We start from the raw sequence: 14,253 nt of genomic DNA on the forward strand, positions 1-14,253 counted from the left end.
CTTCTTGATGAATGGCAAACAAAACAAGTAGAAATTCACACAGTACATGAAACTTCACAATAACAAAATTATATGAGATTTTAGTGGTGACCTCTTCAGAGTAAATTTATAAGTTGGTCCAGTTTCAATTTCACAGTTTCTCCAGCAGAGGAGTTCTTTTAGGCGCCAGATTTAAATGCACTGCGTTGAGGTGTACACATATAATCAATTTGTACGCACCGTACAATATTGTCCAGTGCTGATGAAACTGCAACTTTTTATTTTGTAATGCCGAGCCCAAACAGACTTATGGTTTAAAGGAGAGAAGTGCCAGCCGGGAAATCGTACAAGAGTAGGGGTCACTGTATTGTGTTGCAATGCACACGGAAGCGAGAGACTTCCTTCCCTTGTAATATGAAAGTTCGATAAGCCACGATGTTTTAAGGGCATCGGGCACTTTCCGTGCAAGTACAAGGCATCTAAAAGTGCAAACGGTACAGTAATTCTGTATTCTGAATTAAGAGACAAGGCGTCCATGTACAAGAGCCATGGGGGAAAATCGTACAAGGGTAGTCACTGTACTGTGTTGTAATACAGACGGAAGCATGAGACTTTCTCCCCTAGTCATAGGAAAGTTCAATAAGCCACGATGTTTTAAAGGCATTGGGTACTTTCTGTGCAAGTACAAGTCATCTAAAATGCATACAGTACAGTAATCCAATGAATAAAGCACTTGCACAGAGGAGCCAGTATAGATTTCTCCTCGTCTTTGAATCATTTTTCTTTTCTTTTCTTTTAAATTTCATTGTGTGAGGTTATGTTTGTCAGAGAGTTATCCAAGTGCATTATTTGAATACTGTAAATGCACCTTGTTGGATGGATACATTTTGGATTTTTTTTTTTTTACCATGGCATTTTTAAACTGTGAATCAAGGTTAATTGCATGCAGTAATGGATCTTAGAATACTTTGTTACGATTTGGCAGTTAATTCGAAATTATGTAATTCGAAGTCAGATTTTTGCATCCCAATGACATCGAATTAAAGAGGTTTTATTGTATAATGTTCTTGTCAGACATTATATCAGGTGAGAGAATGTGAAGTGCAATGTCAAAATAGTTTGGGAAGTTAGAGAAAGTGAGAAAGGCAAAAATCCCTGATCTGCTTTCAGAGGATGTAAATTTGCTTCATAATGATGGATTGCACACTGCTAATGCTGTCCAAGACGCATCACAGCAACTCAGGAGAGAAGTTGTCACGCATCCTCCTCTACAGTCCTAACATGACCCCGTATGATTTTCACATATTCAGGGAGTTGAAATGTGTCCTCAGAGCCTAATGATTCACATCTGTTATTGATTTTCGAAGATGCAGTTCAACAAGGGTCCTACCAGCAACAAGTACTTCTTCCACAGAGGGGAAGAAGTAGTCTTCACCTTGTTTCACAGTTCAATAACAGCTTCAACAAATGAGGTGACTGGATATAGGCAGCTCAAGGTCAGTGTGCTTTTCCAACGGGTGTTCAGTTTTTAAATGAATGACACCTCATATTTTGAAGATGGAGAGGAATGGGAAACTAGCACTGTGCTGGATACACCACATAATTTTCTGGTAAATCCTAAGGAAGCATTGGCAGAAAGAACTGAAATTTTGAAAACCGAATGAAAATATACAATCACATTAGGAAGAGCAGATAATTATGAATAAAAAGAGGTGATGAAACAGCTGGAATGGACAGAATTGGTGAAGTATAACTGCAAGGCAGAGATAAAATTGCTTTGCAGAAAAATGGAACACTGTGGGATCCGAACAAGATACACCTTTCGACAAATGCATATAGGCTGCCATTTTTAAGGTAGAGTTACAGTCAAAACTTGAAAACATTCAAAAGGCTTTATATTTCAAATTATGTATTGCTTAAATAATAAAATATTTTTTAAAGCATGTACTCTTACCAGTTGGCAGGTGTGATATTACTGAAAACCCAGATTGCAACAACTCTTTTTTTAAAGTATTTCTTTAATTAGTAATTCAGACAATGTGTTAACAGACAATGGAAAGAAGAGTACTACTACTGACTGAGAAAAATGAAAACAAAACAAAAAAAACAGTGCAGTTTCAAGGATATAAAGTGCTTGATTCAGATCAGATTTTTCAGAATGTGTCAAGCAAATGAGAAATGCCCCAAGAAAAGACAGTGACCTTTAATTCTTTAGGTGAAGGAGGTTTATGAATGTTCACAGAATAGCGATGAATATGTTAATTACTTGAGGAAACTGAAAAAAAAATATATATATATATATATATACATACATACATACATAAATTATGAGTTTTGTCTGTATATTGCTCAGAATTTGAAAATAATGGTATTTCTGTATTGGTCATGTCCACAGAAAGAAGGAAATGCACTTTTTACTTTTCCATAATTTCTGTCTGTCTGTCTGTCTGTCTGTCTGTATGTATGTATGTATGTATGTATGTATGTATGTACGTACACGCATCACTAGAAAATGGCTAAAGAGAATTTAATGAAAATCGGTATGTAAAGTTGGGAAATAAGTCGCTACAATCTAAGCAATAAATAATCTTATTCACACTGATAGAAATGGTAGTTTAGTGGAAGGCCTAAAATTTAATTTTCAAATATTTACGTTATTAGTGGTCCTATCTTAATAAAAACTGGTAAGCAAAGTCGGAGAATAAGTCGCTACAATCTAGGCTATAAATAATTTTATTCACGCTGAGTGAAATGGTAGATTAGGGGAAGGCCTAAAATTTAATTCTTAAATATGGTCCTATCTCATTGAAAACTGGTACACAAAGTAGGAGAATGAGGCACTATGTAAATCATTTTATTCACGCTGAATGAAATGGTAGTTTAGGGGAAGGCCTAACATTTAATTCTCAAATATTTATGTTATTAGTGGTCCTATTGATAAATACTACATAATCAAAGTTATATAGAATTAAATTTCCGACCATTTATGTCTTATACATTTTTACCGTACCGGCTATGATAATACAGATATTCATGAATTTGTATTTTTGTTGGTAAGTCCATATCGACGCCGAGCCACGAGAAAATGAGTTAACAGAATGTAATGAAAATCAGTATATAGAGTCAGGAATAAGAAACTACAGCCTAAGTTATAAACAATTTTATTCACCCTGGATGAAAGTGTATTTTAGGGGAAGGCACCTAAAATTTAATTTTTAAACCCCTATGTTTTTGGTCCTATCGAAATGTACTACATAACAAAAGTTACAGAGAATACAATTTAGGATCATTTATGTTTTATTCAGTTTTACCGTACCAACTATGATGAGTGTTATTTCAGAGTCGAAAGAAAACTAAATGTGAAGGCCTACAATATCAAAAGCACATAACATTGATCAACAATAACATTACATTGACCATTGTTTGTTGTGATGTTATTTGTCTCTTATGCTGCCTCTCAACTCCAATAGATGGGATTATTGCTGCATACCGAGTGTAATAGCCTGATTGAATATTGGCGGGAAGTAGCCGGGGAGTTAGAAAACATTTTTCTTTAGCATGCCATTCCTCTGGTTCATACATTTTCTGATACAGCTGGTACGTAACACATTGGTTCTTCATAGTATTCCAGTTATTAAATCCCTACTCTGATACGCTGTTTTGAATGAGCAGTGTGCAGACTTAAGGCAGAGGCTGACTTCGTAGTAGTAGTAGTAGTAGTAGTAGTAGTAGTAGTAGTAGTAGTAGTATGGCCTGGTCTAGAATAACAATTTAGGCCTATTCCAAATTATAGCACCACAATTCACTAAATAGCTCAAAATTCAACCCTGAAAAGAGCTGTTTCTTAATAAAAGCCTCTTCCTCTTCACTTTTATTAAATTCTACATTCATTTTATTCCAAATTATCAGTGAAGAGGGAGTTTCCCCTCTGGCTTGGAGGAAAAATTTGCCTCCAAGTCAGATAGATTTTTCCGCCGCCAGTGTAGTGAACTGATATTTTCCGACTCGTCAGGTACTCCTAGGAAACAGATTAGTAAAAGGGCATAGTTTTTTGCCCTGGGAGTCTCCACTGTTTGACCCTCTCCCCACAAAAAAATGACGAAGAGTGTTCACGAATCACGGCTGACTGCAGCTTGGTCATTCCAGCTCTGGAAGTTTGGACTGTTAGATCAACAGTGTAGTCCTGGTTGTTAAAAGTGGGAAAATGTGTGGTGTTTCATTTGATCAAGTATTTTGTATGAAAGCATTGCTTTTAATCACACCATTCCTACTGACGTCATTGTAACCCACTAAGACAGTCTTTCTGAGGATGTAAAAAGGCAGGTGAAGAGTGAGTGTCTACCAATATAATGAAAATTCCCCAACCTTATTGTGACTGATGATATGCAAGCTGGTCTACCATTACAGTGAAAATCCCTAACTCAGTCTTCATATGAGAAAAGATGTTTGGTGACCTCCCCATCGTGTTTCTAGGGTAACGTTAAGAGCTATGCAATTTAATACAATCTTGCTCACACCGTGCACACTAGAATTCCGTATACAGTGTAGAAATCCGTAGAGAAGCATGGATACATCAGCTAGTCAATAGATGAATTCAAGACGAGAGAACAGGCAAACTATTCAAATGACTGTGAAGCCATTAAAATTACAAACAAAAGCAGAGACCGAATTAGGTAATGCAAGATATTAGTCTATGAGTTCCTGTATAGAGCACTGACTGGGGCAACATACAGGCACATCACATCTATAGATAAATAAATAAAAATTAATTTTATAAGACATACACAGCAACATCAATGCTTGAAACCCACAATAGATTTCAGAACGGTGTTTATCAAACCTCCCAAACCCCAGATCAAAACACAGTTTCCTTTTATCGAATACCTTCACAAATCTGATTACCTTAAGCAGGACAGCTCGCATGGTATCTGTAAGATGGCCATGACTAAACTTGCACCTTGGTCCAGAGAAACATTTCAGGCCAGTGTGATAAAATTTGCATGGAAAATCATGATGCATATAGAGACATTTGTCTTTCTTGGCGCAACAATCCATGAGGTAGAATTTACACAGCTCCATTTTGCGAGGTGGTAAAGCATTATGTGAATATGGACAGTCTTCACCCTAAAAAGAGAAATATGTTGTTAACGCACTAAGTGGTAAATTTTATGACAGAAAATAAATATCAATCAGCAGGTTTGAGTTTCATTTTTTAATATGAACATTTACCTATATGTTCAAGATGTCCTTTGTTTTAGGCAATAGAGAAAGTATACTCTTTTCATACAGACATGAAATGATGAAAACACATTCCATCAACTACAGTCCAATGTTGTTAAAACAAATTTCTGAGGACATAATTCTTTTTTGTTGAACTGAAATTTCATTAAAAATTTTACATAGGGAGTGAAAATGGTTCATTTATATCTTATTAATAAACTTAGGGAACAGAAACCAGAATACAGTTGTAGATGAGATGTTAAATAAGTGCAATCATTATTTAAAATTTTAAAAACATATTTAAAGCCATAGAGTTACACAGTACAATAGAATGTCTTTTACTATCATCAAACAACGTAGTGTACATTGTATAAAAGAGCAGAGACTAAATAAAGGAATATTCTTAATCACACAATCACAACATACTTTGTATTGAAAAAAGGTGGATCAATTATGCTCCTCTATTGTATGTTCAGAGCCAAGAATAACGGCTGAGAGGAATCGTCGTGCTGACCACACGACACCTCATAATCTGCAGACCTTCGGGCTGAGCAGCGGTCGCTTGGTAGGCCAAGGCCCTTCAAGGGCTGTAGTGCCATGGGGTTTGGTTTGGTTTTTTTATTGTATGTTCAGTAAGTGTGTGTTTCGAAACCATATAAATCCTCTTCCTGGCATCCGCCGTCTATTTAAGTATGTGCATAGTCCACCTTTCATTCATCAATTCCTGTTGTGGCGCGACCCCATGTGGGTACGTCAGGAGTGCTTTGTAGGGTGACAAAATCATTGTCTAGCTCACACACAGATTGTTTATGTAAGTGTGCAGTGCTGCGAGTTTCCTTTACCTTTAAAGTCATTACGAGTAAACTACGCAGTAAAAGACTTAGTGCAGATAGTCTGGACGATATATTGAACAAGTCGGATAATCATGATGTAGACAAAGTACTTTGAACCCAGTACACAGCAAATAGTGATCTCGCACGTTCATCCACATTGATGAATTACAATCTTCAGCATACACTTCCCCACTGTACTCCGGGTTTCCAAGCCACCTGTTGCAACACTTTTGACCGTCTTCAACGATACAGTCACAGGTTTCCCATGTTGCACAATCATCACTGCTAGATTCTCTTACCCAAATTAAAAGTTATACAAACATAATTATATACATACTCAATATTCCCTAACTACATATTCTCTGTATAATATTATGCTCTTACATCCTAATTTACCAAATTCTGATGATTTTCACTACTTTGTATAACAACATTTTATACGAAAATTTCCTAACCTAAAATCGAGGATCATACTTTTATACGGCTACAGTATGAACAAACTAACACATCTTTCATAATCAACGACAAAGAAAAACACAAGTATGTCCGAGCGCCGGGACATTAACTACTGTATAAGTGCGACCCCATATGGGGACGCATGTACGTGTACAATTCGTCATGACCAATATGACCCCATAGGGGGTCGCAATATTTGACCTAACATACACAGCAAGTAAACCTAATACATCATAAATGTATCCTCATTTCAGCAATCACTTGCTTGGTTAAGCCTGTGAATGTTTTGGCGCCAGGGAGTAACTCATTAGCTCACGGCACTAGACGGCAATCCCATGAATTTCGGTCTGGCACTCAATGTGTTAATAGGAATTTTATAAATAAATAAATAAACAAACAAAAAAATAAATCTAAGACCACTCTAACTGAAGAATCCAAAGCGAAAGAGAAATTCACTGTCTTCACGTTCAACAATTGCAATATATATCGAATCACTAATGTCTTTAAAAAACAGAATATAATAGCCTTTAGAACCAATCACACTAACGCGGGAATAATATTCAGTTCACATACTGTAAATAATAGTAATACATATACTAAATCTGGGATTTACAAACTTGAAAGCCAAGCACGTGATTCATCATATAGAGAACAGACTGGCAGAATCTTTTTAACAAAACATACTGAGCACTGAAATATACTGAAACACTTAAAAAAATCCTACAACAGGAACAAAAAGATCCATTGCTTAATATTTTAGAGAACATATACATTAATACTGACCAATATAAGAACCCAGTAGGTAATTTAAATGAGATAAATGAAAGAAGAGACATACGGTGGGAAACATTTATTCCAATTGTCTGTGAACAGAATCACAACTGGAATAAGCCCCAACCGCAGCGCACAACTTCAGAAGCTTCCCCCAAACTGTCGCAAGTCACGCCCTCCCCCTCCACACCACCCCCTTCCAGTACCTCACCTGTAAGAACACGGCAGTCGAGAGTGAAACTCCATAATCAGCGGACGCAGGACGGTCAAGTGGGCAACACAACTTAAGTTTACACAGTTAGCTGAGACATCTAGCTTTATGTTCACATTCATTTCTAAGTAATTTTTAAATTTCATTACAGATTATATTTTAATTCAAGGTGTTTTACTGAAAATGACTCATAGCGAGTCGAAACATGTCTAATTAACACTTATCTTATAAGATTATATTAATGTATTGACTTAGGAGGATAATAAATACGGTTTTGATATTAATGTATGAGAAAATCTCAAAATAGTCAAGTTTTGCATTTACCATAGTTTACCTCTGACGTTCAGAACTATGATATCTGCCCAGTGCATAGTGAGTCAAAACTATAACTCCATTATACAAAAAAGGACTAATAGACAAATCCAACTTACAGTTTACAGAAGCTCACTAGATCAACAGACAAACAGAAATACAGAAGATGCCCTCTTACCCAGCCTACTCAGGACCAGACCTCTTGGTCAGATAATGAAATGGCCAGTTAAACTGACAATAATAAAATAAAGGGCCTATCCAGCAATTAATAGGTATAGGACTAGACATTAATTTAAGATATTTCAAACAATATTTCACAACATATTAGGCATATATAATTACTAAAAAACATCTGGTATTTTAAGTAATAAGTAGATTTTGTGATTTTTACCATTTGCGATAAATGCGAAATATGTCGAAACTTTGTCAGTGTATGTGCCTTCATCTTATATGACCCATACGAGTGGTTTTTAACGATTCTGAATTAGCGATAAAATGCAAAATTGGTTCAAAATGTGAAATTATACAATTTATGCAAAATAGATGTGAAATTCTCGGTTTTATATGAAATAAACATATATTTTTTTAAACGATGCATTTTCATAAAAATAAGATATATGTTGTTATTTATTTCAGAAGAAATAATTATTATGGCGCCCATTGTGATCATAAGGCGGTAACATACTTTGACGGACACTTCCGTCCTGGTGCACGGAATATTTATAAGTTCATTATCGTGGTTAGCTGGTCAGAGAGATTTATTCGGTTTGTTTTGCAGCCTACCCGATTGATGCCAGATGATACCTGAAGTTATTTTCTCTGTGTAAATAGTAACTCTGAGCTGAAATACAGAAAATAAAAAGCACCTCAGTTTGCCGCTCGTTGTAAACAATCATGGTGGCATCCAAGCGCGGCATGGATGAGGTTATTCGTAACTGGCTTGAAAATAGTGATGTTGAAAGTGGAAATGATTCTCTGGAGAGTGAAAATACTTCTTCTTCTTCTTCTTCAACTGACAGTGATGAAAGTGATTCCGATTTCAGTTGTGAGATGATAGTGCCAATTAAAACTACGTGTCAAAACCAGAATGCAACAAGAGCGGGTGGGAAGTCTAGTAAAATGACACTTGGAATTACGATCTTGTTGACAATAAGCATGTTTCTGTAACATGCAAATCAGTTTCAGCAATTCACTCTATAGTGAGAAGGGGGTTGGGAAATAATCTGAAAGAAATGGACGCAGGGAATGAATTTCTAACCCCACAGTTCTGGGATCACGTTACTAAGGAAACCAATGCCTATGCTTCTACATTTCTTGCTAATTTATCTGCTTCCCTTGAAACCAGTAATACTTACGAACAAAAACATTGGTTTCCTGTTACTATAGACAAGCTAAAAGCTCACTTTGCTCTGTGTATTCTTATGCATATGATTAGTCAAATTTATGTTATGATGAAAAAATAAATGGTGTGTAAGGGAATATTTCCTTTCACAAGTAATAGTAGGCCAAATGGTTAAATCATTCAAAGTGTGTAACATCTTTCACTGGCCAAAAAGCACTGCAAAGAACAATCAGTTAAACAGCAAATATACTTTCAAGCACACACGTTCATTCTCTTTGTGTTGACCCTTCATTATAGACAGTTATTCTTGACATTGGTGTTGAGTAGTAGTTCTGTTTTAAAGTACAGTAATGATTTATTTTATTGTCTGGTAGCCATGGGTAGAAGCGAAGTGACGACCAAACAGCATGCCGAGAGTCACAAATCGGGACATTTTTATGTAAGCAATATAGATAGGCCTATATTGATGTGCCGACTTTACAATCAAAGACATGAAGAAGAAAAATGTTTTGCAGTCATTGCTTTGCCTCGGCAGCACTGCTGTGCATTTGGGCCTCCAGGAACAGTGTCGATTTAGAGGTTTTTTTAGCAAGTACAACATAATTGTGACTGACAGGCGGTCTTGAATGAAGGAGGACACAGTCTAAACAATTGGCATGTTGTACTTCAATCATCATTGAAATTCTTTTCCTTGTCGGTGTGTTGTACTGTGATAAATAAATACAGTACATTCAAAATAGTATTTTTCACTTTGAAGTTGTGTTTGTAAATTTGTAAACGGGCATATTCGTGGGTGTGCGTTAATACTTCTTGCAGTTTTATGTTGATGTTTGTCTTATTTTCCGTTGTGAAATCAAAACTGCAAGATGAGCAACGTGTGATTAAACAGTATGATTTTACTCCCAACTGTTGTGTGTGCAATTTAGCAAATTATGCCTATTTATAACCAATTTGCTACAAAATGCTAAATTTGAGAAGTTTAGATGCTACAAAACGCTAAATTTGAAAATCAAAATGCTAAAGGATTTTTAAATGCTATAAACGACAAACTCTACTAATAAGCAATATGAAACAAAGCTGCATTTTGTTCTCGAGCAAGGCGGGGTGCTAAGCATCATAGGCGCTCACGACTGTTGGAAATCAGAAGTGACATTAATCTGGAATAGCTGATTGAGTTATAGCTCAGCCTGTATACTATATTGTAATTTTTTTTTTTCCTTTTCTCCGACATTGAAATAATAAGGAACCCTCACTCACTCACTCACTCACTCACTCACTCACTCACTCCGTAGGCTTCTGAGGGACATGAAGTTCCAGTGCCAATCTCACAATCCTCTTCCATCCCTTTCGATCTTGAGCCCGCTCTTCCGAGTTATCAATTTGGAGGATCCGGCATACCTTGTTGATCTCCTCCTTCCAGGTGCTTTGGGGTCTTCCTGAAGGTCATTTCCCATTAAGAGATCCCTTGTATAGATCAACTGGTGCTCTGTTATCCTGCATCCTCAGTACATGTCCAGTAGATTTTGTGATTTTTACCATTTGCGATAAATGCGAAATATGTCGAAACTTTGTCAGTGTATGTGCCTTCATCTTATATGACCCATACGAGTGGTTTTTAACGATTCTGAATTAGCGATAAAATGCAAAATTGGTTCAAAATGTGAAATTATACAATTTATGCAAAATAGATGTGAAATTCTCGGTTTTATATGAAATAAACATATATTTTTTTAAACGATGCATTTTCATAAAAATAAGATATATGTTGTTATTTATTTCAGAAGAAATAATTATTATGGCGCCCATTGTGATCATAAGGCGGTAACATACTTTGACGGACACTTCCGTCCTGGTGCACGGAATATTTATAAGTTCATTATCGTGGTTAGCTGGTCAGAGAGATTTATTCGGTTTGTTTTGCAGCCTACCCGATTGATGCCAGATGATACCTGAAGTTATTTTCTCTGTGTAAATAGTAACTCTGAGCTGAAATACAGAAAATAAAAAGCACCTCAGTTTGCCGCTCGTTGTAAACAATCATGGTGGCATCCAAGCGCGGCATGGATGAGGTTATTCGTAACTGGCTTGAAAATAGTGATGTTGAAAGTGGAAATGATTCTCTGGAGAGTGAAAATACTTCTTCTTCTTCTTCTTCAACTGACAGTGATGAAAGTGATTCCGATTTCAGTTGTGAGATGATAGTGCCAATTAAAACTACGTGTCAAAACCAGAATGCAACAAGAGCGGGTGGGAAGTCTAGTAAAATGACACTTGGAATTACGATCTTGTTGACAATAAGCATGTTTCTGTAACATGCAAATCAGTTTCAGCAATTCACTCTATAGTGAGAAGGGGGTTGGGAAATAATCTGAAAGAAATGGACGCAGGGAATGAATTTCTAACCCCACAGTTCTGGGATCACGTTACTAAGGAAACCAATGCCTATGCTTCTACATTTCTTGCTAATTTATCTGCTTCCCTTGAAACCAGTAATACTTACGAACAAAAACATTGGTTTCCTGTTACTATAGACAAGCTAAAAGCTCACTTTGCTCTGTGTATTCTTATGCATATGATTAGTCAAATTTATGTTATGATGAAAAAATAAATGGTGTGTAAGGGAATATTTCCTTTCACAAGTAATAGTAGGCCAAATGGTTAAATCATTCAAAGTGTGTAACATCTTTCACTGGCCAAAAAGCACTGCAAAGAACAATCAGTTAAACAGCAAATATACTTTCAAGCACACACGTTCATTCTCTTTGTGTTGACCCTTCATTATAGACAGTTATTCTTGACATTGGTGTTGAGTAGTAGTTCTGTTTTAAAGTACAGTAATGATTTATTTTATTGTCTGGTAGCCATGGGTAGAAGCGAAGTGACGACCAAACAGCATGCCGAGAGTCACAAATCGGGACATTTTTATGTAAGCAATATAGATAGGCCTATATTGATGTGCCGACTTTACAATCAAAGACATGAAGAAGAAAAATGTTTTGCAGTCATTGCTTTGCCTCGGCAGCACTGCTGTGCATTTGGGCCTCCAGGAACAGTGTCGATTTAGAGGTTTTTTTAGCAAGTACAACATAATTGTGACTGACAGGCGGTCTTGAATGAAGGAGGACACAGTCTAAACAATTGGCATGTTGTACTTCAATCATCATTGAAATTCTTTTCCTTGTCGGTGTGTTGTACTGTGATAAATAAATACAGTACATTCAAAATAGTATTTTTCACTTTGAAGTTGTGTTTGTAAATTTGTAAACGGGCATATTCGTGGGTGTGCGTTAATACTTCTTGCAGTCTTATGTTGATGTTTGTCTTATTTTCCGTTGTGAAATCAAAACTGCAAGATGAGCAATGTGTGATTAAACAGTATGATTTTACTCCCAACTGTTGTGTGTGCAATTTAGCAAATTATGCCTATTTATAACCAATTTGCTACAAAATGCTAAATTTGAGAAGTTTAGATGCTACAAAACGCTAAATTTGAAAATCAAAATGCTAAAGGATTTTTAAATGCTATAAACGACAAACTCTACTAATAAGCAATATGAAACAAAGCTGCATTTTGTTCTCGAGCAAGGCGGGGTGCTAAGCATCATAGGCGCTCACGACTGTTGGAAATCAGAAGTGACATTAATCTGGAATAGCTGATTGAGTTATAGCTCAGCCTGTATACTATATTGTAATTTTTTTTTTCCTTTTCTCCGACATTGAAATAATAAGGAACCCTCACTCACTCACTCACTCACTCACTCACTCACTCACTCACTCACTCACTCCGTAGGCTTCTGAGGGACATGAAGTTCCAGTGCCAATCTCACAATCCTCTTCCATCCCTTTCGATCTTGAGCCCGCTCTTCCGAGTTATCAATTTGGAGGATCCGGCATACCTTGTTGATCTCCTCCTTCCAGGTGCTTTGGGGTCTTCCTGAAGGTCATTTCCCATTAAGAGATCCCGTGTATAGATCAACTGGTGCTCTGTTATCCTGCATCCTCAGTACATGTCCAGCCCAGCGCAGTCGGTTGGATTCTAACACACCCATTATAGTGTGTTATCGAGAGAGGGTGTAAATCTCATAATTAGATCTTTTCTGCCAGCTTTGAGAGATAGGATCGAACCATGGGCCAAATATTTTTCTATAAACATTATTCTCAAAGACTTGCAACTGCTGCTGCTGTTTCTTGGTTATACTCCATGTCTCCGAACAATACAGAAGTACTGGTCGAATGATTGTATTGTAGATAATCATTTTTACATTCCTTGTTAAAAACTTGGAGCCTAATATAGGGCTCATAGAGTAAAATGTCTTATTTGTATTCATAATTCTAGCTTCAATTAGTAATTTCAGCTTTATTCCATCTAAGCTTTTATGCTATTCAAACATAATGGCATGAAACTTTCTTGTTTTATGCCAATTTTGAATGTTTCTTCTAACAAGTTTCAAAAAGCTATTGCAATGTTCCAAATTGTGAGAATACGTTTTGTTAAACTTAATCCCCAGATTGTGCAAGAAAAACCTCTTACTGCTTTACCTGCCATGGATAAGACAATAATTCAAGATCAGATTTGCAGCTGTGGAGGAAAAAAAAAAAAAAAAACCAATCACTGCTGATCTGCATTTAGGGCAGTCGCCCAGGTGGCAGTTTCCCTATCTGTTGTTTTTCCTAGCCTTTTCTTAAATGATTGCAAAGACATTGGAAATTTATTGAACACCTCCCTTGGTAAGTTATTCCAATCCCTAACTCACCTTCCTATAAAAAAATATTTGCCCCAATTTGTCCTCTTGAATTCCAACTTTATCCTCATATTGTGATCTTTCCTACCTTTAAAGACACCATCCAAACTTATTAGTTTACTGATGTCCTCCCACGCCATCTCTCCACTGACAGCTCGGAACATACCACTTATGAAAATTCTAAGTTCCCATGGAGGGAATTAGATATTCTTCCACCAATAGAGCATATCAAAATCAGACACCCCAGCATCAGTGGGTAAGGTCTGACACATCCCACTCTGAAGAGTCTAGTGTCAGACCTAAGACGAAATGCCGGTTAATAGAGCAAACGCCTGAAAAGCCATACATCTAATTTTTGATCTGACATACCGCTTAGTCGAGCAGCTC

The 14,253-nt window shown here is 36.6% G+C and overlaps 1 protein-coding gene across 1 annotated transcript in view; it reads right to left on the reverse strand.

Moving 5' to 3' along the window:
• LOC136864085 (protein suppressor of sable) overlaps positions 1-14,253 on the reverse strand; it is a 274,892-nt gene that overhangs the window by 113,064 nt on the left and 147,575 nt on the right. Inside the window, exon 5 of the mRNA XM_067140638.2 lies at positions 4,882-5,103. Within this exon, the coding sequence (XP_066996739.2) occupies positions 4,882-5,103 (222 nt within the window). The remainder of the gene's footprint in view (positions 1-4,881; positions 5,104-14,253) is intronic.

The sequence above is a fragment of the Anabrus simplex genome, chromosome 2 (genome assembly GCF_040414725.1).
Source record: "Anabrus simplex isolate iqAnaSimp1 chromosome 2, ASM4041472v1, whole genome shotgun sequence".
In the NCBI taxonomy this organism is placed as follows: Eukaryota; Metazoa; Arthropoda; class Insecta; order Orthoptera; family Tettigoniidae; genus Anabrus; species Anabrus simplex.